The sequence below is a fragment of the Alosa sapidissima genome, chromosome 12 (assembly GCF_018492685.1).
Source record: "Alosa sapidissima isolate fAloSap1 chromosome 12, fAloSap1.pri, whole genome shotgun sequence".
Taxonomy (NCBI): domain Eukaryota; kingdom Metazoa; phylum Chordata; class Actinopteri; order Clupeiformes; family Clupeidae; genus Alosa; species Alosa sapidissima.
The window spans coordinates 26269047-26296905 of NC_055968.1; the positions used below are offsets into that span (position 1 = coordinate 26269047).

Sequence of the window (27859 nt, forward strand, 5' to 3'; positions counted from 1 at the left end):
CTTGTATAGATTTCCTGTATGGGATTCATGAGAGAGTCCTGAAATTGTTAAATGATTTATTTAGTGACTTGTATATGAAGACAGTCCATGTTCACAAACTTGCCAAACAAATACATAGATAAGACCTCACACATCGAAGACATCTCCCAAATATATCTATACATAAAGTAAACATATTCATGGGTCATCAGTAACATTATTTATATCAGCAGATCATTGGTATTTTGTACTTTTTATGGTTAAAAAGCAAGACATTGTCCAAACAAGAGTCATTGATATCTAACACTTTTTCTTACATTCGTTCAGAAGGTCACTTGGTTATAGCAATTTCCACTCATACTCTCTTCATTACAAACATACACTCATGTCATGTCCAGGCAGCACAACACACAGCACACAGATGCACTTAATGTACAGAAATGACAAAAAAAAAAGTACTGACTACCTCCCGAGGTTAGTAATAACAGACTCACATTTTCACACTTTTTACAAAGTAAAGTAACATGACTTATTTCACTTAGCAACAGCTTTAGCAAAAATGTGACCTCTAGTTTGAAATACTGGGCCCTTTATTGTTAATCGGTAATTTGCGTAATCGGTAATTTAAGGGCCAAGGTAAGGCAAATCTACAGATCCGCAGTGCAAGTAATTGAGATGACCATATCTAAGGGTAATCACCACCTTGATGCAACTGACATTCATAGAAGAATGGTGGTGTCCAGCGTCCACAAATATGGCTGGTGAAATTACAGAAATACATGAAAACAGAAGTAGAAAAGCAGACCAAGGAACACCAAAACAAAGAAAAGTCTGACATATCTAAACATTTGTGAAACCATGTATGAAGAGTTCAATATGCCCGCACATATCCAACAGCACACGTCTGGCCACATGGTGGTGTCAGACTCATAAAATGAAAAGCAGCTTCAACAACAGACACTGACACCATCCCACAACCTAGCCAAGATCAGCTCAGCACATTAGATCATAGACCTACAGGTCAGGTTGCATATACTGTTTGCTTTTCACAAGTAAAAAAGGAGCATAGAGCTGTAGCACTGAGAAAGAATCACAGCTCAAGATCAACTCTCTGGTTGTTGACTGAAGTCCCAAATAAAACCAATACTCTGACGATGACATTAAATCTGCTCACTTGCCACAAGCTGGAAGAGCACTGCTGAATATAATACTCCTTTGATGTAATAATTTTGCTCGAATTCAAGTACAGTACATTTAAATATGATCTTGTAACAACAGGGCCCTTGGATACATTTTTTTTCACAATCCTCATCATTGTCATATCCCTTAAAAAAAAAAAAACAAGGCTAAAGGAAAACAAAACAGTTTAAACATAGGGGGAAGAAAACACCTACAGCTACATTATAGCCGGATAAAAAGTTAAATCTAGAAGTATTGCTTTCACAATGCTGCGGTCATCTCCATTCACAGCAGTGCAACACTGATGGACGGCAGCATTAACAGTTTTGGAATGTTATTAGGCATGTAAAAATAGCTGTGTCTAGCATGCATAGATAACCACCTACAAAAAAAGACAGAAAATTTGTGTTTGTCGAGTTAGTAGGTAAAGTTGTTAGTAAATATCAGGCAGCTGGCTGTAGTTCCTGTCCCAGTAGCCACTGGAGAAGATCCAGTCCTGAGCTCCGTTATGGGGGTTCGGACCCTGGTGAAACCATCTGTTCATAGAATGGGGCAAACATCAGAATTCAGCCCATCATATACAGACCTATTAGAACTGACATGGAATGCTACTTTTGCAGTATGGCATCATAGCTTTTTGAGGACACTTTAGTGTATATGTTGACCATTAGATGGTGCTATCCTTTCAGCTATACAGGGATACATTGGAGTTGAGCCTTTGGCTAGCCGACAGGAGCAATCTCCTGCGCTTGTTTCTGTAAAATGTTAAATTATTTAAATTTAACATTTGCTGATGTGACCATAAAACAAATGTTTTAACTTGTTTAATGTCAGAAACTGTAGTAACATCAAAGCGTTGTCTTTTTTTTAAGCCAGAGGAAATGGTGCGGAACTTGCAAAAAAGAGCGGTCACTCAATTTGCAAGGCTACGGACATAGGCTTACTGGAAGTATGCCAAGACTCAGAAGCAGAGAGGGAGAAAAAGTGAGAGAGAGAGAGAGAGTCAGAGAGAAAAAAAGAAGGAGAGAGAGAGAGTCAGAGAGAGAAAAAGAGGGAGAGAGAGAGTCAGAGAGAGAAAGTCAAACCTGGGGCCGAGGGCAGGGCTTCTGTGCACCACGGCGATTGGGATGCATGACAAGCAGTGAGATGGCAAGAGAGAAAACCAGAGATGAACTTTCAGGTAAATGCAATGCAGGTTCCACATACCAACGTCACAACATTAGCAAGCATGAAATGACTTCCGTCTGCCTCGCTACCACAGCTGTAGGCTGGTAATAGCATAGCAATGGCCTCTTAACTTTGCCACCCGAGAGTGCCCGCGACTCTCATGAGAACTAATGCGGCAATGAAGTCAACGTCTGAACATGTGTTGCCGTCTCGTATTCAGACTTGCGTCATCCAGGTTTTGTCTTTTTCATCACCTCAGCAGCAGGTTCACTTTCCAAGCAAATGATAATGCATGATTTTTTTCACCAGTTGGTTTTGGTGGGTTTTCTACTAGTTCCTAGAAATCAACCTGCAGTTACTGCACTGATGAATAATTGACTTATGCATAATACTTATTTCAAGTAGAAATAAGGTGTCCAAAACAAACAGTGACGTTTCTGAATAGAAGAGACAGACACTTGTTGAGGTTCACTTTGCTTTTGCCACTTGAGAGAATGCCAGTTCTCTGATCCAGGATCAGAGATATCTTGGCAGCTGTCGGGAACAGGGACAGGGCACTCACTTAGTCTTCCATTCCTCGTTTGTCTGGGAGCGTTTCTTACGTGCTGCTCTCTGCTTCTCCTCCAACCGCTTCTTCTCCTCACTTGCCAAGTCTGTCATGGGGAAATGGACGATTTAGCATTAACTCGCAAAATGTATAAAAATACACTTTGAGCTCTTTAGAGAAAAGCGGCGTGATTAGAAACAGCATAGCCGACAGCAAGGATAATATTTCACAATTTGAACACGGTAGGTTCTCAGCCAACACCACTTGTAATATAACCTTGTATTAATTCTTAAGAATAAGTAGAAGTAGAAAAGCCAAAACAAATCAAATACGAATATCAAGTTAAAGTGCAGAATAAACCAGCAAAAGCCAACCGATGTCTCCATTTTCCATGGCCCGAATGTCTGGTCTCAGCCTGCAGTCGGTCTTGGGGATTACTTCCTCAATCTCCTTATCCAACTCGTTCAGCTGCATGGCAAACATGGTAAAGCTGTACATCTGTAGGGCAGGCAGAAAGGACAGAACGGGTCAGAAAAGGAAAACGACAGATACAGTATGTGTACCTGAATGTAACATGCACCACATAACCAGGCAAAACCCATGGCATTCATAGCCTTGAATCAAATAAATTTCCGCTCTGTGCAGAGATACCTCTATGTTTATTTAGTCAACATCATGATGGATTAGATAGCCAGCAGGTTATCATTTCCATTTGTCACTTAAATACTATATATTAGGAAGAAAAAGTAGACAGCGCAGGTTACTTTTAATCAGTGGAACTGGATGGATTGGATAAGCTGTGTAATTCAATGGTCCTCCAGGCACTAAAGAATTTAACCAAACAAGCTTACTTCACTTCCTCAGTATTTTTACCAGTGTGTGTGCACACGGTGATAGGAGCCCAATTAATCCACCAGCTGAGGACATTTTAAATGCTTTATATTTAATATTTTTACCAATGCGTCTACCCTCTGTGACGGGAGCAGAACATATATTCTATGCCCCAAGTCCCAAATACTCCCCCTTCCTTCTCACGTGAGCCTGCCTTATGGACACGGCTTATACGAGACTGCTGTGGGTGGTCTGAGTGGAGAGTAACCTCTGGCTGACCTGTGCTGAGTTCGGTGGCCGGGGCGCTATCCTCCACAGTAGCTGGCTGCCAGGGATCGCCGCCACGGTGTCGCTCTCAGGTAACGGACTGGCATCCGACTCACCGCCCGCACCCTGGGACCGAGAGGAAAATGTTGGAAAGAGAAGATAAAGGTCACTCTGATGCAAACTGTGCAACTTCAGTCGCCTCTCCTTGCTTTATTCACCAACTTCCACCACGGTTAACCAATGCAGGATGATATCATTTCATGTCACTGAGCACAATACAGTAAATCACTCAAATGACTAATGAAGGATGACTGGTTCTTAGGCAGTTTCATCATTGGGTAATGATAGCCAGATGTATTTTTTAATTCATCCATCACCATCACAATACAAACATGGATGCAAGAACGCACATGTAGGTTAAAACCACCATACATATCAAATATCAAAGAAACACAAAGTCACGTAAATCCAGGAAAGAGTGCTTGTGCTAAGAGTGCTTGTGCTAAGAGTGCTAAGAGTGCTTGTGCTAAGAGTGCTAAGAGTGCTTGTACTACGAGTGCTAAGAGTGCTAAGAGTGCTTGTGCTAAGAGTGCTAAGAGTGCTTGTGCTAAGAGTGCTTGTGCTAAGAGTGCTAAGAGTGCTTGTGCTAAGAGTGCTAAGAGTGCTTGTGCTAAGAGTGCTTGTGCTAAGAGTGCTAAGAGTGCTTGTGCTAAGAGTGCTAAGAGTGCTAAGAGTGCTTGTGCTAAGAGTGCTAAGAGTGCTTGTGCTAAGAGTGCTAAGAGTGCTAAGAGTGCTTGTGCTAAGAGTGCTAAGAGTGCTTGTACTAAGAGTGCTAAGAGTGCTAAGAGTGCTTGTGCTAAGAGTGCTTGTGCTAAGAGTGCTAAGAGTGCTTGTGCTAAGAGTGCTAAGAGTGCTTGTGCTAAGAGTGCTAAGAGTGCTTGTGGTTTCAGTGCAACAAACCGATTTATTGCTCTTTTCCTCTGCCGCCTTCTTGTCATTGGTCTTATGGGCCTCAAATGTTGCGGGGTCCACTGTGTACAAACACTCTGTCCACTTGCCATACAGCATGCACAGCTTCTTTTTACTGAATAAAAAAATAATGACATAGATGTGAAAAACAGGTGGCAATTATGAACCAAAAACTTGATAAAATCATTTATGGGTCTAACTAAAACCAGTTGAGATGGTGGGTGATATAAGGGAAGTTGTGGGAGGTCATGTGCTACACCACACAGTTGCTACACACATTTCCAAACTCAGTCAGGCTGTCATGAGGTACCTTTTGTCAAGGATGTAGCCTTCAACTTTGTGCAACTCTTTGCCAAAGAGCCCACAAGGTTTGAAATTTAGATGGCATCTTTCCCCAGTTCTGTGAAAACATTGCAAACCTTCAACTGATATATTTAGCAAGTATCTAATTTTTAGGGTGTACAAAGTAGCTTGGAGAAATAAACAAGTCAAATTAAAGGGACACCAGGCAACGTTTTCGTGTTAATTAATCATCTTCGTAAGTCGGTATATGGTTAAATGACTCATTACGGGGCGAATGAAGGCTCTCTCTACTGCCTGTAGGAAGAATATCCCACTTGCAAGTTCGGTGTATCCTACCCATCGACCGAAGCAGGATCAGTTTACAGCACAGAGGCAGGCTAACGAAACGCTAGAGATTGTTGCAAACGTGTGTATAATGGCAGTGCTGGACGAAGAAGCAACGAAAACCCTTGACGGAAGACGCAAAGAAAAGGAAAAGAGCTTCAGACCGAGCGAGGGGGAGTTTCGTAGAGAAAAAGCATCAGGCTTGCCTGGTGTCCCTTTAAGCAAAATCAGACTGAGCATCTCTATTAAATATTTTATTCTACTTTCTATTTTACGTATTAAATAATTTATGTTGCAGACCACCATTTGGCATAAAATATCTTCAAGGCCCCCAGCCCCCAGACGCAAAAATCAAACAGCATAATCCATAAAAACTGTTGAATGACGTCAAAAAAAAACAAAACACAAAATGAAGATGTTGGCAAGTGTTGCACTCACTGATGGTTTATTATCTCCATATTACCATACTGCTCGATCCACAGTTGACCAACAATGATGTTGTGTACACAACACGTAGGATTAGTCCAGGTGTAAGCTTCATTATGTCTGGGAGGAAGCACAGGGTTGTGTATTAGTTTACAGACTCAAGTTACTTTTCACAACAAGTTACTTACAACATAAAAAGGCAACTGGTCAAAGTGTTTTGAACGACAAATATTTTATAACTGTAGCGAGAGAGAGGAGTTTTACCGGAGCAACACGGATGTTTAAATTCAGATGTTTATTTTAGTGTGCCAACATAAGGGACTAACGTTTCAACATTCTGCCACGTCTTCGTCAGAGTCTAGTGGACTCCTCTCTCACTACAATTAGTCCTCTCTCGTTGACGCACTAGATAGTTATTTACAGAAGCGACGAGGAACAACAGTTTTTCTATGTATTTTAAAACTGTATTTGTGCTTTTACCCTTCACCTTTACTGTTTCTGTTTTGCAATTTATATTTATGAGTTCCATTCCTTTTCCACTTTACTTCTTTCCCTGTCTATCCTTGCGTTAATCATTATCAGCGAGCGATATAAAAAAATATGTATAGGATTCTTACTTAGGAAGCTCTAGGGTGATGGCGCCTTTGGGCTCAGCCTCCACACTCTTTCCCCAGAACTTGAGCTTGGGGTAGATGGAGCCGTGGAACACAAAGTCTTTCTGGAGCCCCTCAGCATGGAAGGCACTCACTGGAGGGTGGTGGCTCACTTGCTCCGACATCAATCTGAAGCCCAGGTCCTCTCTGGGAGGAGGGGGAGAGAGGCACACAGTTACAAAGAGTTTGTGTGTGTGTGTGTGTGTGTGTGTGTGTGTGTGTGTGTGTGTGTGTGTGAGAGAGAGAGAGAAAGAAAGAGTAAGAGAGAAAGAATGGGAGAAGAAAAACATGCAGGAGGGAGAGACATACAATAGGGCAAGGTTAAGAGCCAGGAGAAGGAGGAACAAAGAGGTGAACTGGGGGGAAAGGAAAATCCAATATCCAATGAAATGAATGGAAGTCTGATCATTACACACCAGCGGCTCTTACCTGACAAGCTCGTAGGTCTCCCCCAGCAAGGGGTTGAATGGCTTCCCCGTCCTCTCCCACTGAGAAGCGACCGCAGACACAGCGAACGCTGCCACACACTGCGAAACACCAGAGGGTCAGAGCAGGACATCAAAACACACTCCGCAGACGGTTCTTCAAAAGCCGCTTTCACACAAAGTGGGGCAATTCTGACTAAGCAGAGAATAAGATTTGAAAATGGAGGCAAAAGAGATGCACCACTGACTCTGTGAGGAATGCTTTCAGAAAGGCAGTGTGGGCCGTCTAGACAGAGACTCATTCAACACCAAGTTACTTTCTTCTTATCTTTTCTTTTTCTTTTTTTTCATGAGTCGATTCGAGAGCAATAACCAAGTCTTTCACTTGGGCCTGCCTTTGAATAATGGAGCCGAAAGAAAGAATGGAAAAATCAATGTGCAGATTAAGGCGAAGGAGCCTTGTGTCCTCTCCTCACCCTCATCCTCTCGATGGAGTCCGTGGAGGTGTTGGCCTGGTGGATGAGGTACGTATGCTCCATGTACTCAGATAGCCTCTGAAGGAAGCTGAGGGGTTCATTAAAGATGACAGGCATGGTGATCTTAGACAGCTCCTGAAGGTGGCAGAGAGGGAGAGATAGACAGTTGACAGTTAGAGAGGGAGAGAGAGAAGTGACAGAAAGGGAGAATGGAGGGAAGAGAGAAACTTCCAAAAACATTTCCACAAACATCTTGACTGTAACAACCATTACTACATGCAATGCTACTGATATGGGTAGACTGATTGAACCATTCAATCACACCTGCTACCCTCATTTAGATGTGAAATATGTCATCTCAAAGGAATCTCACCATTCCAATGCATTTTCGAAGAATACTCCAGATGCTGAAGTCATTTCTGGAGAACATGGGTGCTGGCAAAGTCGACCTGGAGAAAAACACACACACACACACACAATAAAATAATAAAATGAATGACGTTTTCAAACACAAATACAGGGGGCTGAATGACAAAATGACTACACTGCAGCTTCCCAAAGGGGATTTAAAAATGATATAAAAGGCCCATAACATTTTTGCTACATACAGTACTCCCATTTAACAGAATGTGAGTAGTTACTGGGGTTCACCGTAACGCTCTCTTAAGTGTCCCCAGCTGTCTAGACTAGATTTGCCATCAGACAGGTAAATGGATGCTTTATCTCTTATTCAGATGAACCACGCCTCTAGTCAGATCACATTCAGGGAAGTGGCCCATAGGATCCTGCTCTTTCAGCCAAGGGCAATCTGCTGTGCGCACTTGCAGCGGTGTCAGTGAAGGGGGAAAGGTCACCAGCTGGACGGTCAGTTAGGATGGACTGAAGTTCATTTTCAACGGCACAACAATTGCTCCAACTTACACCATGCTGAGTTGTAGAAAAACTACCACCTGAAGATCCTTAAGCATAAGCCACATTCTAAGGGATGGGGCTATTAGATAAAGACAGAAACTCAAAGAGACCTAAAGAGAATTAAAGCTCAAATCAAAGAGCTGCTAAGAATTCGTGGCACCTCCTACCAGGAACATTTACCGGTACATTTCAGAATGTACAGGTAACTGTAGCTGGGTGCACTGCACATCCAACTCGATAACATATTTTAAGTGATTCATTAAAATTCACTAAAAGAAAATTGGAGTGAGTATAACATTTGTTTTGAACCGCGCGGCTTAGCCCTGCACACGCCCAGACCCGAACCCGCAAACAACAGCACCTCGGATCGGAAGTCGAGCGTGCTAGCAATTAGACTAAAAGTCCAGGCTGCTAGCTCTCTTGCCAGCACTAACTCTTAAGGCGCTGGGAGGGAGGTTTACCAACGTACATACTGCACAGCTACGGACCAGCTGGCTACCATTACACGAGCCTGTTTCCATCTATATGGAAAAATTAAAATGTGCACTCCTAATCTTTAACCTAACTTTAACACCTAGCAAAATTGCAACAAATCTTTTTTATGCAAACAGTCCCCCGCCCCCCCCCCATCAACCATTGCCATATTAAACCCTATACACATCTGAAGTTAATGTGAATTCAAAGCATGTACACACAGGATTTCCTATTCGGAGGGTCAAATTCCCCTTGGGGAGTTGGCTGGAAACTCAGCTATTGATTTGCAAGTGCCTTGATCTGCTAGTCAAGCGACGTAAGCAACAGCACAGAAGTGGAGGATTGTCAGCTACTTATTGGGCTCCATGCAATAACCAGAGGTTTCATCCACTCTGTTTATGTTGAAACTTATTTTAGAGAAAATACTTGTTGTATAGTATTTCTTTATGAAATGCATTTAAATATAAATCATGGATTAAGCCTCGTCCTAGGCTAAAACCTTTTTTTCAATGGAAAGAACTAGGCTTAATCCAAGCACCGCAAACCGGCCCCTTGTATGTGTGAAGCCTTTGATTCCAAGCCCCCTCACCCCCCTCATATTTCACAGTTTAGGTAGAGCTCTGTTTACACAGTAATACCATTCATAGTTTACACATGGGAAAAAATGCAGGCAAAAGTTCAGTAACATTCAATTACATCTACCAGTAAGAGAAATGGCCATTGGGCCGGACAAATAGTTTTCATGAAACTGCTCCAGCCATCAATCACTCAGCAACGAACACTAAGCACATCAGTCAGCACAGGGTGCTTTCACAGTTCAAATTACGGCGTTACATGGCCAGCTCATCAATCTTTAAGCGCGCCATTTCATTGTGAGACCCTCCATTGCCTGATCCAACCTAAATTATTCACTCGCACGATTTGACGAGCAACAACAATGCTGCCAGCGGTGCAGACGCCGTTTTGCAGCAGGGTCAGACTAAAACTGTGGGGGAAAAAAATCTATTAAACTTGTGAATAATGCACTGCATGTTTAACCTGGGCAAGACAGATAATATAAATATAAAGATAAAGGAGGCCTAGTGTCAACTCAAAAACTGTGGCTGGTGATTAAACAGGCTACTAAAGTTGGATTACCAATGGACACCACATTCAACTGATAGCAAAAGCATGGTTTTATATGTACAGTATAGTGACTGTCTATGACTAAGTCAGTGAATGTGTGTGTGTTGCATGCATGACTGTGACACACTTTACCTATGCCTCCTCACGCCATTGGGCCTTGCCTCCTCGTCCTCCTCATCGCCGCGGCGATCCTCCTGCGACATCCTGGTGACCGGGCGGGTGCGTGTGCTGCGGAAGAGCTCTGAGCTTTCGTCCTCTTCCTCGCTGTTGATCTCGTCCTCGTCGACAGAGTGGCTGGCCAGCGTCTCGAAGCCGCTCAGCGAGCGCTCGGACTCGGAGTCTGGTGGAGGAGAGAGGCGAAGGGCACGTGTTTAGAGGGATGGGGTGTTGCTGACTGCATCCAACACCTTTGGAAACCTGAGTGGGGTATCGCGTGGCATTTAAAGGGCGCTCACACCAATGCACTCTTCAGGTTTACAAAGTCGCAAGTGAAAACTCCTATTTAATGCTATACCAAGCTATAGCACACATCTGTATTATCAGGCTGATCAATGGGTACTGCATGAAGATATAAGCTTCACCATCTGACAAAGGAAACAGCCTTGTCAATACCTGACATTACTATTGATACTGACCAAATAGTGGACAATAATGGAAAAATATCCACAAAAGTATACTCAACCCATCTCCTCCAATAAAGGACACATAGCAATATATTTATTCACTACAAAATTGTTACTAATTAATTAATGGCAGGTGCATTTGCTAATATGATTCTCAGTATAAGTATCGCCATCTCATTTTCTCTGATGATGTAAATATGATCTCTGTGCACTTAGAGTACTCTTCCTAATCACCATAATAACTGCAATGACCCTCCTTCACATCATCGCCACCCCCCCACCCCTTCCGCGTTCCTCTCACCAGAGAGGGCATCGTAGAACTCGTCTTCACTGAGGGCGCCGCGTTGTGACGAGCCCTTGACCACGGACTGTTCCAGCTCATGGTGCTCGGTGGCCAGAGTCTGCAGAGCCTCCGATAGGATCTTGTTCTTCTCCACTTCCTGTTCCAGCCTCTGGCTCCGTGCCTAGCACACACACACACACACACACACACACACAAGTGACACAACTACAAAATGACATGTGTATAGAAATGCAAACGGTAAACAAATAGCATTTATGGAACTGAAAAGAAATAAAAATCCAAAGGAAAGGTTTTAAAATGCAATTAAGACCGAGTAGAAGGCAAAAAGCAAATGGTTTAACAATTACTCAAAAACAATGAGAATCAAACAGGTAGTAGTTAAAATAATCATCTAAACAAGCATTAATTGCCATTCTGGAGCATAGTATTAAAATCTGTAATGGATGGCTTTTGAGAGACATACTAAAAGGGGCATAACATTGATTAAATCTACCTGTAAAAAATCATGCTAAATTTCTGTTAGCAAATAAGTGCTTGTTATACACTAACACATGAAAGCAGAATCTACAGTACACGCAGGCACGCACACACACACACACACACACACAAACACACACACAAACACACACACAAACACACACAGACTGAGGAAAGTCTTAAAGCCAGTGCATCAGGTGTCCACCAAGTCAGACAATACCCCCGGCGATTGGACAAGATCATGTAACAGCATTGAATGGGAACTTAACCATATACACAAACCCACCAAACCATCAGCCTCTCCTATGTCAAAAAGCCACAACTACATGACCCAGCACTTCCTCACTAATCATCACTCACCCCCTGTCTAGGTTGACTGTCTATGTGGGTTGTATCTGACTGTAGATAACGTTCAGTTCAGGATCATTGGTTAGGTTTATACAACTGAAGAAACATCCATAAATGTTGTTTATCAGCTGATAAATAAAAGTGTCACATTTTATTTTTTTGTAAGCTGAATTAGCCATACACAAATCCTTCCAACCAAAAAAGTGTTCCCTCACACAGACAGATGAGATATCACATACCCCTTCCTGTTTGGAGAACAGATTGACACACTGACGCAGAGAGGAACACGTGTCGTTGGAAAGCTCGCACATGTCCCGCACTTTCTGCACCATGCCAACAGGAAGCCCTGGAGAAAACACAAACACCCCGCCAGACGAGAGTTCGACTTTTTAATTTCCTGAAGATGTCACCAGAGCATCACACCAATGACATCCGGCTGGTTATTATTAAAAGATAAACCATCACTTAGTACAATATTGTTGATGCTTTGCTTCAATTGTGCCGTAGGGCAGAGTGAATAGGGTTCATTATGGGGCTTGTTTGGGCACTCATGCATTCATGAACCAGAAAGAAAGATAATTTCACTGATTACAGTGCATGAAAATGCACTGTACTGTTCTTCCTAGGCTTCTTCTTCTTCTTCCTTCTAACGCATTTAATGCAGCTTCAACCGTTTAACGTAGAAACTTCATTCAAACTATGTTACGTAGGTCTTACTTAGGACATGGGTGCTATGTATTTTTCAACTTTGTAACTTTTATACTTTTTAAACTATTAATTAAAAACTAATAAAAATTTCCCCATTGACTTAACATTGCCCTTTATGACATCACAGCAATTAGAATCTTCTGCCAGGTGGCCTGGATCAACTGCCAGTCTCAGGCTTTAAGCATACAAACAGGCTCTATTAAGACTACACATCCTGTTCAACTGCTTCCTCTCCCAAAAACTGTTTCAAAATAAAAGTCATCAACTATGACTCCTACCCACTGTAGCTAGTTAGCATGTTAGCATTGCTAGCATTGTTAGCAAAACTGCTAAAAATGATTAGCTAAGTTAGCTAAGTAACATGGTTAGCATTGTTAGCATGCTAGTTAGAATAGTTAGCATAACTGCTAAAAATGATTAGCTACGTTAGCTAAGTAACATGGTTAGCAAAGTTAGCATGCTAGTTAGCATAACTGCTAAAAATGATTAGCCATGTTAGCTAAGTAACATGGTTAGCATAGTTAGCATGTTAACATTATTAGCATGCTAGTTAGCATAGTTAGCATAACTGCTAAAAATGAATAGCTAAGTTAGCTAAGCCACATGGTTAACATAGTTAGCATGTTAGTTAGCATAGTTAGCATAACTACTAAAAATGATTAGCTAGGTTAGCTAAGTCACATGGTTAGCATAGTTAGCATGTTAACATTGTTCTGCTAGTTAGCATAGTAACTTGGTTAACATTATTATCTTTGTTAACATAGTTAGCATAACTGCTAGCAAACATTAGAGCCATTCCAACTGTTAGTTATCGTCAACTATCTACCTAAATAATTTAACCATTTAAACTATCCACCTATTTAACTGTTCAGTCATTCCAACTATATTAAACCTCATCTACCTAGCAACCAATATAGTTTGTTTTTACTATGTATGATTATATTTTTGCATTTTCATACACTGTATTTCCTTCAGGAAATGCTTTTCTAGTTGAACTTACTGTTTCTGTTTTTTTTTTTATTGTATTTATTTTTTATTATTATTTATTTATATACACACAATGCAAATCTGTGCCACGGAATAATTTTTAGCTATTCACTTTAAATAATTATTTGTGTCCATTACCAGCTTTATGTTTCATTTCTATGGGGATAGTTCAACCAAATATCTAAATTCTATAATTATCTAGCAATCCTGATGCTTACAGTAAGTGCTGGTGTGTCAGTGCAGTAGAAAATGAGTTATCTAATGAAAAGTAAGTGTAAGTCCAGAGAATAAAAGAGCACCTCCACCTCTGTGGAATTGTGCTTAATAATCAGTGGCACTGCTGTCAGGGTTGCTCAAGGCATGGGGAGCACCAGCTACTGGGGTGGAAACTACAATCACTTTATCACCTGGCGGAGAAAATCCTGAAAACCTTTTCATGTTACCATTACAGCGTCAGCCCTTTAAATCTTTTCAGTTGTGTTTTTTTTAACTAACACAATGTTTCTCAGACAGAAAATCAGACTGACAGTAACCTGAAGCTGCCATTTCAGATATTCTATAGTAATTTACTTTATTCCACATGGGTTTTGTGCATGGCTGGTTTTGTGCATGGCTAATGTTGTGCATATATATGGATAAGCAGGGGAAAGCAGTAAAATCAAACTGTCTGAACTCAGTTAGGGTGAGGGGCCAAAACATCCCCTTCCCCCTCAAGACATGACTATGCAATTTAAAGCTTGGCCTTTGTACAAGTTTAATTCACACTTCTGGTAAACTAATTGAATGAATCTAATTATTTGTATCTTTGCAAATCTCTTTGACTGCTGCCGTATTGCCAATGACAGATTTCAAATGAAACTGCCTCCTCCTTTTTGTAATTACTAATTACTAAACCTCATGTCCATCTGCTCATTGATTTGAAGAGGGTACCCAGACTGTAATCCCAGCAAAAGCTAAACATTTACAAAAACCCACGAACATTGTAAAATTGATGTGATGGCATCAGGCAGTACTTTACGTGACCGTGCATATTTCACATAATGACACAATCACACTATAATAGCTTCCAAACATTCATGATTAAAACATTCAGGGCAAATGAATGAAGACAGCATAAATACCGCCTTTTTACATAACTTGCACCACTATGCCACTTTCTTTATTACTTAGGTCAAACAGAACTACCCAAGCCTTTTATTGGCCTGACTTTGCACTAGTATTTTATTGACTGTCCATGCACAATTTCAACCAAATTTTGCTGCTCTTATTTTTTCATTATTATATGTGCCCTCTTATTTACTTATTTACTTACTTTTTTGTTTACTTGAATGTTATGTTTGTCTGTGGACTTAAATTGGTAAAATATGTCTTGTCTTCACCGTGGGATAGTGAGAAACGTAATTTCGATCTCTTTGTATGTCTGGAACATGTGAAGAAATTGACAATAAAGCTGACTTTGACTTTGACTTTTTCTGCCTGCAGAAAGTGCACGCTGTGCCTTGTCATATTACCTGAAATTGCTTTAGCTTTCACATCAGGTAAACAGCACTCATCACTGCCGGTCACCATCCTCTAATATAAATTTTTGGTGCCCACAACTGAACAGTCTAAACAGTCTAATAATAATGTCAACCGATGACAACTTTAAAAGGAATCAAAAGTTTAGCGATAATGAAATAATACAACATTTGATAATAAGATGTCAGCAAACAGCAAGATAACGCAGGGGCAGTAATTCTTCTTTACTTAAAAAAATACACTCAAACTATTTGTGCAGCTAGGTTATGACAGATTTAATACTTTGGCAGGCATAAGAAAGTGGATGATGTGATAAAGTAACACATTAAAAGGTAACCAAAAGTAAAAGTTCCTTTCAACATGGTTCAGAGAACTGGTACTCTAAATACTGGTTCTGTTGTTTCTAAAAGTTTCTCCTACTGATGCATATAACTGCAATCTGGATTACACCAACCAGAATACCTAATCAACTGCTCCTCCCATGATTTTGCGCGGTACTTCCACTTTTCCCTCGACCTTCCCATAAATGCATATGCATGAGTAAGAAAGGCACATCTTGCCCGACAGCTCTCCTGTTTCAAATGTTCAAATGTTTCACTCTACTCCAGATTGTACAGTATGTGCATGTCTCATTCTCACACTGAGTAAAAAGGGGAGAAGCCTGAGTGGAGCCTTAAGTGAAGTTCTGAGAGAGAGTGGTGACGTTGTTACTACATTTAGGCTTTTGCTAAACAGAAACATGGTTTTCTTTTAGATTCTCATTGCCAAATACCGGTAAACATTGCGGGGAGTCAGCAATTAGTGGATAGTGGTCAGTCTTACTTTCAGCCAGTCCGTTGTCTTTCACCATAGAGAGGAAGGATAATACTTCTGTCTCCAGCCTCTTATGGTATGTCTCAGCTCTCTGTGAAGGGGGAGAAACAGAGGAAAGAGAGCGATTGAGTGAGTGAGTGTGTGTGTGTGTGTGTGTGTGTGTGTGTGTGTGTGTGTGTGTGTGTGTGTGTGTGTGTGTGTGTGAAAGAGAGAAAGAGAAAGAGAGAGTGGTCACAGGTTCTATCTTTGTTTTATTTATGGGAATGTGTTACAAAGCTGACATACACACACACACACACACACACACACATCCACTCACTCACTTTAATTTCACTATTTTCAGTAACCTCAGTCAGTCATCTGCTGAGCATGCCTCACAGCAACAAACACAGCAGATCACCAACACACTGCTAAGCTGATAAAGGCAAGCTGGGCCTGGACAAAAATCTTTGAATCGGTGGAGGCTGACTAATTCCCTGGGCAGACTTGGCTCTGTAATCCCAAAATCAAAGGCCAGCATGGTAAAATGAGCAATCAGACCACCTTTTCAGGGATGATTGGGACTACACAGCTGTCTTTCCCCTAGGCTGCAACACGGCTAAAAGACAAGCACTCCTCAAATCCTCAAACCACTGCCAGAAATGTATCAGATCGAGCCATGCACTGTTACGCCGCCATTTATAATCAGAGAGAGAGAGAGAGAAAGAGAGATAGAGAGAAAGAGAAGGAGAGAGAGAGAAAGAGAGAGAGAAAGAGGGAGAGAGAGGGGGAGAAAACCCCAACAAAGACCATCTTAAAAGGAAATCGACACCACGATGCAACTTAGAAATCTCAATATTCCATTCTTTCTTTCTTTCTTTCTTTCTTTCTTTTGTCTCTTTCGCCAGTCAGAGGGAGGGGGGTCTGACATTTAGCAGCTCTCCCTAGACTGGCCGAGATGACTGACAAAGACGTAGGAGAGTGATAAACAGAGAGGGAAAGGAGCTGAAAAGAGTGGAAGTCTGACCGTTCACCTGCAACGAGTCGGTGAGTTCGCTCAGGGACATGACCTCGGCCTCTTCCTCCTCCTCACTGGCCTGCTCCTGGGTGTGGTAGTGTGTGCTGAAGGCCGAATGCTCCTCCAAGGCGTCCAGCCATCGCTGAGGAACACACACACACACACACACACACACACACACACGCAATCAGCAGCTAATATCCTCCATACGGTGGAGTGTGAAGTTCCAGGGGGGAGATGTTTGCTTTGTTCATTGAGACGGTCAGCGTGGGACAACTTCATAAGTCTGTGCGCCAGTATGAGTAGCCGCCTGGTCCCAGACGGCTCTTCAGATGCATGAAGAGTGTGTAGACAGACATGTGCAAGCACACACACACACACACACACACACACAGTCTGCCCACGGTCATTCCACTCATTACATCTGATGGACATGATGAGACCCATGTGAGTGTCCTTTCTGTCCTTTCAGCAGTGCTGATCACATTTCCTCAATCACATCATGGTCAGCAGCCACTACTCCAGCAGTGTGCATATTTGTGTGGGTGTGTGTGAGTGTGTGTGTGTGTGTATTTATGAGCATGTATGGAGGGCAGCTGTCTGTCTTGTCAATCAAATCAACACCATTTTAAAGGGAGGAGATTCAACACAAACAGCTATAAAATTCCTATAAACATTTAAAGTCACAAGCAGCCAAGCTATCTTGACATTTACAGTGATTTCTCAACTACTATGAGCTAAAACGCAACTCTAAAATGTGCATGTACCATGACATGTGAAGGTAACAGCAATAAGTATTAAACACTTGCTCACTTTTCTGGTTGCTTCTGGGTCGTGCTTTGGCAGCACTTTGAAATGATGGAGACTGTCATCGAAACACTTCACCGTAAAATGACAGTTATCCTTGGCTTTGATCTATAGGAGAAGAACATATTATAGATACATTGGAAAATAATCACTGCAAAGAAAGAAATCAACAAATAAACACATTTCATTTTTTCAAATGTAGTACAATATTTTACAGATTTCCAAAAATGTACCATCCCATGCTAAAGATGACTTTAAAGGAGAATTCCGGTGTGATATTGACCTAAAGTGTGTTGAAACATGATACCGAGTGTGAACGTATGTCTTATAGCCCATCTCGGCTTGTCCCCTGCACTCCAAAATCTGGCGCTAGTTAGCCGATGCTACCAACAGCTTTTTCAATGGTGGTGCTTCGGCATCGGGCTAGCCATGCAAATAAATCACTGTTTTACACCAATTACGAGGCTCAATGTATCTCCACACTTCATTGGTAGACTTCCGAGGGCCCTGACATTTAAAACGAGACATTGAGAACTTTGAAAAAGCACTGGTAGTTTACTTACAAGACAATTTATGCAGACAGTATCTTCACAAAGTTTAGCGTTTGCAGCCATCTTGAATTTAGTCACGATAAGTCGAGCGACGAGTAAGAATGAACAGGTATGATAAGGGATCAGATTCCAAAAATAATTCCGTGGAAATGCATGGATTCCAGTTGCTGCTACTGGAAGAAACTGGAATCCATGCATTTCCACTGAATTATTTTTGGAATCTGATTTTGGAGTGCAGGGGACAAGCCGAGATGGGCTATGAGACATACGTTCACACTCGGTATCATGTTTCAACACACTTTAGGTCAATATCACACCGGAATTCTCCTTTAACTGATATGAGCTGATGATTTTGCACATTTATGGTCAATCTGTTACAAATGAGTTAATCCCATTTCAATATTAGGACACCTTCTTCAGCACCTATTAACCACCCTACTGTCCGGAAACAATTCTCAACACCTTTTATATCCTCTGACTAGTTTTCTAAAATGTATTGAGTAAAGCAATGTACTAACCAAAATATCCTACTACAGTTGTTGTACATCACTTCAACAGCATGCTATTTGGAATTAAATTGTCGAATTAATGCAAAAACAAAACGAAAACCAACAACAAAATTACATAAACCTACCATGCAATTGGCTTGTGTTAAGGGCTTGCAGCCTTGCCTATTGCTTGAGGTTGTTGCATCTGACCTTGACAGAGGTAAAACTTTGAGTGAATCTCTCAAACTAATACACTGTACATAGGGATAAACATATAACACACATATTAGACAAGCATAAAATAAATCATATTTATTAAATCTTATTGAGGATGAATCTAGAATCAGTATTTGTCCAATAAAAAACATGATGTGGTAGGATATACCAAGATCATGGGCAGGGCAGGTGAGGTGAAAGAAACATGCATATTTGCATATTAAATGTTAATACACATTGTACACATTAGGCCACTGAACATATGAAACGAATGTAGACAAAGCTTATTATTAATTGTGTTTAATTGTGTTTAATTGTGTTAAAGTAAACAAAAGCTGAAGCATTGAAACAGAATTGAAAATGGTTTCCAGTTCACAGAACAAAACAAAAATACAATACATACTGTTTGGGGTACCATGACAACACTCCATCCTGAAGAACGACCCAATAGGCACGCCACCCAAAGAAACGGGAGCTCTGCACAAACCAGTAAACCAAACCAGTGCACAAACCAGTAAACCAAACCAGTGGTTTGGTCATTACATTAAAAGGTTTCAAACAAGAGTGTTGCTTTTAATTATTATTAATTCAATTTAAATTGAGTATTGCATACAAATCTGAGAGAAATGTATATGGAAGGAGAGCTCTTTAACACTACAAAAAGAAATCTGTGAAAAATGCACTAAATAAAAAAACTTCTGGAGCAAAATCCTTGAGCTCTCTTTCAGATGTAGTCACAATTTGTTTTTCAAATATATTGCAATATGTGCCAAAAGTAAACCAGGCAGTAGGTAAGACTCTTACCTTTAAAAGAGGCCCTTCAAACATTTGAACATGTCGGGTCATGCTCTGACAGATGAGAGGAGCAAAGAGGGTTAATTAATATTTTGCCATTTCACAATGGTACTGTTGATGAAACATTGATTGAAATATTATCTGCAAAATGAACGCCTAGTCTTCTACATGATACAAACAAACATGAACCTCGCTATGATGGAACCGATCTCATTGTCATTTTAGCCGAAGTATGACAGAGAAGAGGCAACGTAATTGCATCCGGATTTTTCAATACAGCACAGAAATACTGACTTTTTTCATGGTGCCCTCCAAGACCTGTCTCATCTCTTGATCACTGACAAGGTCAAACACGGTTTGATCTGTCAGAAACAAAGAAACAACAACATGAATTCAGAAATAAACTGCCTGCACCGGAATATACTACACTTTTTTAAAAGTTTATTATGCACTGAAATCTGACATTTGTGGATGAAGTTGGACCATTGGATGCTTCATTTACTTCCTCTTTCCAAGGGGCGTAACCAGCATTGAAATTAATCTTAAATCAGTATATTACACTCTTACTGAATCTTTTCAGAACTACAATAAACACATCTTGCTTGTAAACTAAGGTGCAGTTGTTTACTCATTTCCAAAGAAAATACTCTGTGTGATTTGATACTGACACCATCAGCACATTCATTAGTTGTGTTCATAGATAGATAGATAGATAGATATACTTTAATTATCCCACAGGGAAATTCAGTTGTTTCAGCAGCCTTAAGAACATACAGCAAGCACACACACACGCACACATAGTCCACATACATTACATTATAACAAGAAATTACTTTCACCCACAAGACATAGCATATGGTAGCTGTCAAGGTACCATACACATCCAAGTACCAAAGTGTAACTGCCTAATAAGACATAAATCAAGACAATTGCCTCCATATTAGATATAAAAGATTAAAAGATGTTGTCTCTCTCTACTCAAAGGAGAGTTGTTGTATAGTGCTATTGCTGTGGGTAAGAAGGTTTTCTTATATCTGTCCTTACTGCAACTGAGTTGGTGAAACACTTTGTAGTTTTGCCAGTGTACTGTGTAGGGGATGTGATGCATTGTCCATGATGTGTAACAATTTCTGCAACATCCTCCTTTCCACCACCAACTCTAGAGGCTCTAGAGAAGTCCCCAGCACAGAGCCTGCTTTCCTAAACGGCTTGTTCAGTCTGTTAGAGTCACTGGCCCTGAAACCGCTACCCCAGCAGATGACAGCAAAGAAAATTGCACTTGCTACCACAGACTGATAAAACATTTGTAATATCTTAGTGCAAACATTAAAAGACTTAAGCTTCCTCAAGAAATAGAGCCTGCTTTGACCCTTCTTGTAGACAGCCTCAGTGTTATGCTTCCAGTCCAGTTTATTGTCTATGTGAACCCCCAGATATTTACAGTTCTCCACCACCTCCACCTCTTCCCCCCAGACAGTGAGGGTGTTTGGTTTAGTCCTGTTCCTGCTAAAGTCCACCACCATCTCTTTGGTCTTGGCCACATTCAAGAGCAGGTGGTTGCTACCACACCACTCCACAAAGCGATCCACCGTCCGCCTGTACTCTGTTTCTACCCCCCCCCCCCCCCCCCCCTTAACACACCCCACCAATGCAGAGTCATCTGAGAACTTCTTCAGATAGCAAGACCCAAAGTTGTATTGGAAGTCAGAGGTGTAGTAGAGTGTGAAAAGGAAAGGGGATAGCACAGTCCCCTGAGGTGCTCCTGTACTACTGACCACCCGCTCAGACACACAGCCCCCCAGCCGAACAAACTGTGGCCTATCTGAGAGGTAGTTCAACAGCACTCCTAACCATGCTTCCCTGTCTGTCATCGTATAAAGCCCGTCCCATGCCAGATAAGCGGTTGTGATTGGTTCCTGGGCTTTCTGTGATTTTTGAAATCACTGTGAATGGAAGAATTGCCAGATGGATCTGAAGAGCTCAAATGCACCTGCAGATTCGTATGGGTTCACTGAGATGAAGTAGCTACCGCATCTACATTGACAAAACATGCTATAGTAATGATAATTATTCTCAACCATAATGGGTGTCGTTCCTACTGTCACACCAGGAAAAGCCGGTTTTCCGTACATGGATTATAAATTGTCTTAGGCTAAAAGTTGTAGTAGATCCCAACTGAATGCTCTTTGTCTGTTCAGGATTAGGCTTAATCTATGTGCAGTAAACCAGCCCATAATATTCTACCCTGTCTAGTAAAAACTGACATACCTACATTTATGAACTTGCTGCCACAATGCAGAAATAATTTACACTTTAATGTACTACACTACTATCATGTGTCCAAGGTATCAAACTATGCCCTCCAGTGAATTGTACAAATCTAGATTTTAGCACTAACAAATAACAATAAATTAGTGTACATTTCAGATTCGACCCTGATACACAGGGTCACACACACTTTTTTTTTTACCATTTTTGTTCTTGATGTTGGGGTTGGCTCCACTCTGCAAGAGTCTCAGGGCACACTGCTTTTGCCCTCGGTAAGCCGCACAGTGCAGAGGCGTGTTCCCAAGCAAGTCTGTGCAATTAATGTCAGGTGGCTTCTTCCTATTCAACTGAAACGAGAGAGACTTTGGCTTTATAGCATGCCGTAGTAAAGAAATGCCAGAGGACAAAGGCTGCTCACATGGGGATTTTGGTCTGACAGTACATTCAAGAAGAGTGGGATGTGTGATGACATGTGAAAAACATGCCTCTCATAGCAGACATCATTCATAGGTATACTGACATTTTCATGGCCTCAGGAGAGACTGAAACGACTAGTCTGAAGTACCTACTCTAAGAGAAGAGCTGCTCTTATACACCCTTTCCAGTCAGGAGGGTGTGACAGCAAGGGGTTAACCCACACATTACTGTAGCCTTAACCTAGAGTGAATGCTCTGCAGCAAGACTGTTGCCATGGTGAGAGATTTAAGAGCAGTGCATAGTATGGGATATATAAACAAAGAACTAATGTCACGTTTCAGAAAGGGAGAATGCAGTGTGTTCAGTCCACCAATGAGATTAGCTTGGAGGTAAACATCCACACTGTATGCACATTCACATGTTGCTAAATGCTACATGTGCCTTAAAGGCTGTTATAAGGAACCCCACTAAGTGGTTATACCACCACATGATATAAAAGAAACCTAATCTGTGTGATCATTCATGGTATTTTCAACAGTGTAGTTTTTTTCTCTATATTGACAGAGTATATAGAGTTGACATAACCAACTCTATATTGGTTATGTCAGCCTGATAGGAAATGAGTAAAAAATAAATAAAAAATTGTGAATACTACTTCATGAGGGAGTGTCTGCAGGACAAAAGAGAAAAGGAAAGAGAGCAGGGAGTATGATACTGTAGAAGTAGGTCATACACAATATGTGACCTCACCAGTTGGGTTAGCTTAGACACAGCCCCTTCTCTCGCTGACTCCAAGAGCTGCTCTTCCAGTTTTCTCTCCTCTGTCCTCTCAGCAGCTGTCATGTTAAAAACAAACAAACAAAAAAAAACATATCAGGGCGAGTTCTTCTTCTGACTGGGAAGTGTCATCACTTAAAAAAAAAAAACCCAGTAACAATGCTTATCTGTCCTATAGATTATCACAAATGACACAACAGACAGCAATGTACATAACGGATCCAAAAATAAACTATGGTGGATTGATCAAAGCACATGTTTAATTGGAGGCAACATCAAAAGTATGTACACAAATTATCTTATGTCAAATTTTCTCAAGAGCAGTGGCAAGCGTGTCACTACATGTATCACTAACACAGTGTGTAGGCGTTTAATTATATGCAGCAAATCTCCATGAATACAGCTTCCGTAACAAAAAGACCAACCCATACAAACCAACAATGAGACAGCTATGTTCTTTTGAAATTATTTAAGTCACGCAAATCAATAGCAGCCTCAGGAAAGTGTGGGATGACAGAACCTAGCCCTCGAACGAACAGAAACATGAGCAAATTCATAAATAAAACAATAGTAATTCAAAGTTCACCTTGTAGATTTACTGTGCACACTTCACCAGTACTGTGTTCTTGATGTTAACTCATGATGATGTGCAAGCGGAGTTGGTTTCAGCTCTACCTAACTCTTTTAATGCCACTTCAGAGAGGGCATGTCCCCAAAGTATGCTTACTGCATGAAATGATCAAGAATTAGATTCAACACCTAAACATATGCCTGCTTTACCTTCCAACATGCTTTTGATCTCCTCATTCTGGGTGACGTCTTTGGGAATCTGAGCAGTCCCATTGATGGTAGTCGGACAAGCGTTGTACTTCAACAGTAACATCACCACCTCCTATAAAGACAAGCATAAACCCATCATTAAATTATCCTTTTCCATTCCAGAGACAAGGATTTGAAAGGTAAACCAAAATGTCTGGTGATGCCAAACTACCTTCCTCCCAGTAAAGGCGGCTTTGTGAAGAGAGGTGTCTCCAACATTGTTGGGCAAATTTACTTCAGCTCCCGCCTGCATAAACAAATAAACAAAAACAACACAGTCATTATAAACACCTATGGCCAGCAAATAAATGTGGACTCAACTCAGCTATGGGCATCAGATTGATGCACACACCTTCAACAGTTCCTCCACCACATCTTTGTGTCCAAAGTAGCAGGCCAGATGGAGAGGTGTCCAGCCCAGGTTTGACTTGCTCTTCCCTGGAAGCATAACAAGCAGATGGTGACACTGGTGATCATACTGACATCAAAATGTAACATTTATCGAGGCAAACTTATTGCGACAAGACAAATATAATAAGGATAAGAATCATACTGCTGATGTCAAATGATTAAATAACAGTTATTTAAAGATGCTCTAAGCAATGTTCTCAAACGCTCCAACGAGATGCTCGTTTAGGAGAGTTTCAATTGCATGGGAGAGGAAGGGGGAGTGAATAGCGAGCTAACTCTCTGTTTTGTTTGAATGTCAACAGAAGTGACGTTACCCAACAACGCTTGAGCACCTTTAATTTATTTCCTCTCAGTAAGAAATGGGCATATCATGCGTACATCTCTATTCAATATCTTAGAAGACATGCCCTAACAAAACCCTTAACATCTCATGACTCAAGACATTTTTCCAAAGAATGGATGACAAAGTATTCAAGCCTTCAAGGGAACAAGAAATGGCAACATTCTGAGTGACCAAAAATACAATCAGACCTTTGCAGTTGATGTCAAGCTTGGTCTCCTCCTTGATCTTGGACATGAGGAGTCTCTGGATGCCTTGCAGGTTCCCATTCCTGGCATCTCGGAGGAACTGCTCCTCTGGGTCCACCTCCTCCATCGCTCTTCGCAGAGGAGAGAACAAATGAACACACATCAGTGAACATTACAATAACCACCATGACAAGCTATTACGATAATAAAAGTCATAAGACACACAGCAGAAGTCATGCCCACTATAACTGCCAATATGACTTGAGTCACATGTATTTTTTGTTGTTGTTTTGGTATAACATACTGGTAGATCTGCGAGCTGACAGTCAAAGCAGACTGTTTTGTCTTCAGTAGAATCTAAGCAGTTGAGGAAGCCCCAATTCCCTCCCATCTACATTGCCACAGAATTTTTGGTGAATGCTTTTATTCGTTAATCTTGCCATTTATTAAAGCACAAAGTACAAGCTGTAGACACATGATACAAGGGACATGACAAGGGGACAACTGGGCTGCTAACAGAAAATGCACACTGACATTAACACTAGAGCAAATACGAATAAATTCTAAATTTGAGCAGTTATCACAGAACTAACATGGACCAAAGCCCTTCTATACTCCTTCATGGAAGATACAGAATTTGGGAACTACACAGAACTAGAAAACTCACAACTACCCCTGTACGTTACAATATGAAACGTACAGGCTTCTCTTCAAGTTAGACAAAATACAGTAGCTATGGATTACTGGATGAAAACAAAACTGGCACATTATAAAAAGACAAATTGAGCAGATCTCATTTATCGTATCTCACAACAATGCAGTCTCGACTCTAAGATATTTGACCAGGGGGGACATTTCTCTGAATATATGAGAGGAAATAACATTTAGATATCTGTGATGAAGACAGGCTTGGATGTGTTAATCTATCCTAAATGAGAAACCTCATGTCAGAGGCCACACAGAGCTGGCTTTGTTTGGTCTCATGAATTCTGACTGGAATGTTGGTGGCTGTCCTCCAAGAAGAACCTGGTATGTAGGTAGTAGATTACATAGAGTCTGTCAAATAATATGTTGATGTTGATGCACTTGTTCAATTCAATTCAAACGCTGTGAAAAAATGGGATGAACCTCAAACAATGCTTATATCTGAATTGTGGTATAAAGGATAAACTGAAAAGTCTACAAAAGACGCACACATCCAAGTATCCCAAACTTAGGATGCCGAACCAAAGCACAAATCACAGCCATAACAACATTTTTTTAAAATTTTTTTGTAATTTCAAAGGATAAACTGGCCTCTGATTTAAGAGGGATTCTGCCTTTTTAGTTATTTTGCCTAGCCTCTTTGACTTGTCCTCATAGTACATGTTCACTCTATTCCCGCCAAAAGAAAAAGACTGCTGATAACTTCTCTCAAATTCATCCGAGCCCTGAAGTTCACGAGAACAGCTTTCATCAACAGGTTTGCCCCGTTCTGCTATCGTTCTGTTCTGTTATTGTGTCTTTAAAAAACCTTACTAACTACTCCTACCCAATCAGGGGGAAAAGTCCATACAGTCATTAGCAGACAGATGGTGCAGCGGCAGCATGCGCGGATCTACGGGGTGGCAAAGGGTGGCAACTGCCACCCCTGGGACACAGTCTTGCTACCCCTGTTGCCACCCCATTTATAAATCAGATAATATTTTTTTATATTTTATGTTCATACATGTTGGACTGTGAGAAGGTGTGAAACCCGCACCAAACTCCTCTCAAACAGAAATCGCTGATTTAGAATCCCCCGCCCCCTCACAATGGTTTCACCCAGAGCCATTTAAAGGTAGAGTTGCGACAATGGGTGTTCAAAATTCATGCATTAAATAGGCTACTGTTCAATGATAGACGAGCCACGATTTTGGGTAATTGACAGTCAATAAATGCATTGATATACAATATTTATAACACAGTGTAATTATTGTGTAAACTATGTAGTTATCCTACCATTACAACAATATTAAATTAAATTCCAGACCTTATCTTAGCCTGCTATAGGGAGGGAAAGTGAAAACCAGCGCCCCAAGTGGTTGCGTTCCTATCGAAGAGCAGCTCCAATGTTAAGTCCCATAGACCTTTTTTTTTTTTTTTAAATACTGTGAAGCCAAATCAGCGATCTTATCCACCAAAAATATTTTTCAGTGTCTATACAGTAATAATCTTCTAACTGTGAAAATGTCAGACTATATTTTGCCTTATTTAAAAAAAATCGAAATTGCTCCTTTTGTTTCATAAACGAACTACAAAAAAGCCACGTGACTTTACCCTTCGACGTTACTCACGGTAGCATGGTTTGTTTATTAGCCTGGTTAGCATTGCCACTTAACACTTACTGCCAGCTCTTCATGTGAGTAGAAGCACAACACCAGTTATCCAGACATAAAGGTTATCACCACGCGGTTTACATCACCTTCCGTTATTACAAAAATATGTAAGCCAGTTAAGCAAATTGCTGTATTGATCAGTTAGAGATTAAGCGCCCAAACCTGTGACGTCACATGCAACTGTAGTTTGTTATCACCATGTTACGACAAAAACTCAAAACAATTCAACTGATCCTAAAAATAAGGTATGACCACTTGAAGCAATAGAGGTGACCCCAGTGCCTAACATATGGAAGGCATTAAATTAAGATCCCAATGTGCACCGAAATATATTTTTTTCAAAAAAAAAAATCCCATCCCCTCCGCTAAACTCTAGGAACGCAACCACTAGATGGCGATGAGATTACTTTCCCTCCCTATATAAGGTGACCTTTTTTCCGTCCTTTTACGTATGTGTCACTTGATATTTTTCTGTACAAAATCAAGACAGGAGATTCTTTAGAAAACGCAATTGCACCCACCCCATAAGTGTATCTAAATTATCGCTATACAAAATAAATTACCTCGTACAGTGACTCGAAAAGCTGTAAACA

General features: G+C 40.9%; 1 protein-coding gene across 4 annotated transcripts in view; it reads right to left on the bottom strand.

The window, feature by feature from the left end:
• Positions 1 to 39: 39 nt before the first annotated feature.
• Positions 40 to 27859, bottom strand: part of osbpl1a (oxysterol binding protein-like 1A) — a 32922-nt gene continuing 5102 nt past the window's right edge. For 2 of the 4 annotated variants that reach the window (XM_042056574.1, XM_042056571.1), the window contains exons 2-29: positions 24913 to 25040; positions 24323 to 24408; positions 24143 to 24217; positions 23932 to 24043; positions 23125 to 23210; positions 22160 to 22304; positions 19984 to 20051; positions 19699 to 19743; positions 19298 to 19371; positions 18825 to 18888; positions 17646 to 17747; positions 16849 to 16974; positions 15845 to 15926; positions 12049 to 12155; positions 10982 to 11144; positions 10190 to 10397; positions 7920 to 7995; positions 7547 to 7681; positions 7075 to 7172; positions 6610 to 6792; positions 6005 to 6112; positions 5250 to 5339; positions 4931 to 5054; positions 3983 to 4096; positions 3247 to 3370; positions 2888 to 2978; positions 2244 to 2264; positions 40 to 1694 (exon numbers count right to left, since the gene is read on the bottom strand). In XM_042056574.1, the coding sequence (XP_041912508.1) occupies positions 1592 to 1694; positions 2244 to 2264; positions 2888 to 2978; positions 3247 to 3370; positions 3983 to 4096; positions 4931 to 5054; positions 5250 to 5339; positions 6005 to 6112; positions 6610 to 6792; positions 7075 to 7172; positions 7547 to 7681; positions 7920 to 7995; positions 10190 to 10397; positions 10982 to 11144; positions 12049 to 12155; positions 15845 to 15926; positions 16849 to 16974; positions 17646 to 17747; positions 18825 to 18888; positions 19298 to 19371; positions 19699 to 19743; positions 19984 to 20051; positions 22160 to 22304; positions 23125 to 23210; positions 23932 to 24043; positions 24143 to 24217; positions 24323 to 24408; positions 24913 to 25036 (2934 nt within the window). In that variant the 5' untranslated portion in view covers positions 25037 to 25040 and the 3' untranslated portion in view covers positions 40 to 1591. The remainder of the gene's footprint in view (positions 1695 to 2243; positions 2265 to 2887; positions 2979 to 3246; positions 3371 to 3982; positions 4097 to 4930; positions 5055 to 5249; positions 5340 to 6004; positions 6113 to 6609; positions 6793 to 7074; positions 7173 to 7546; positions 7682 to 7919; positions 7996 to 10189; positions 10398 to 10981; positions 11145 to 12048; positions 12156 to 15844; positions 15927 to 16848; positions 16975 to 17645; positions 17748 to 18824; positions 18889 to 19297; positions 19372 to 19698; positions 19744 to 19983; positions 20052 to 22159; positions 22305 to 23124; positions 23211 to 23931; positions 24044 to 24142; positions 24218 to 24322; positions 24409 to 24912; positions 25041 to 27859) is intronic. The other 2 variants (XM_042056572.1, XM_042056573.1) reach the window with 2 other exon arrangements.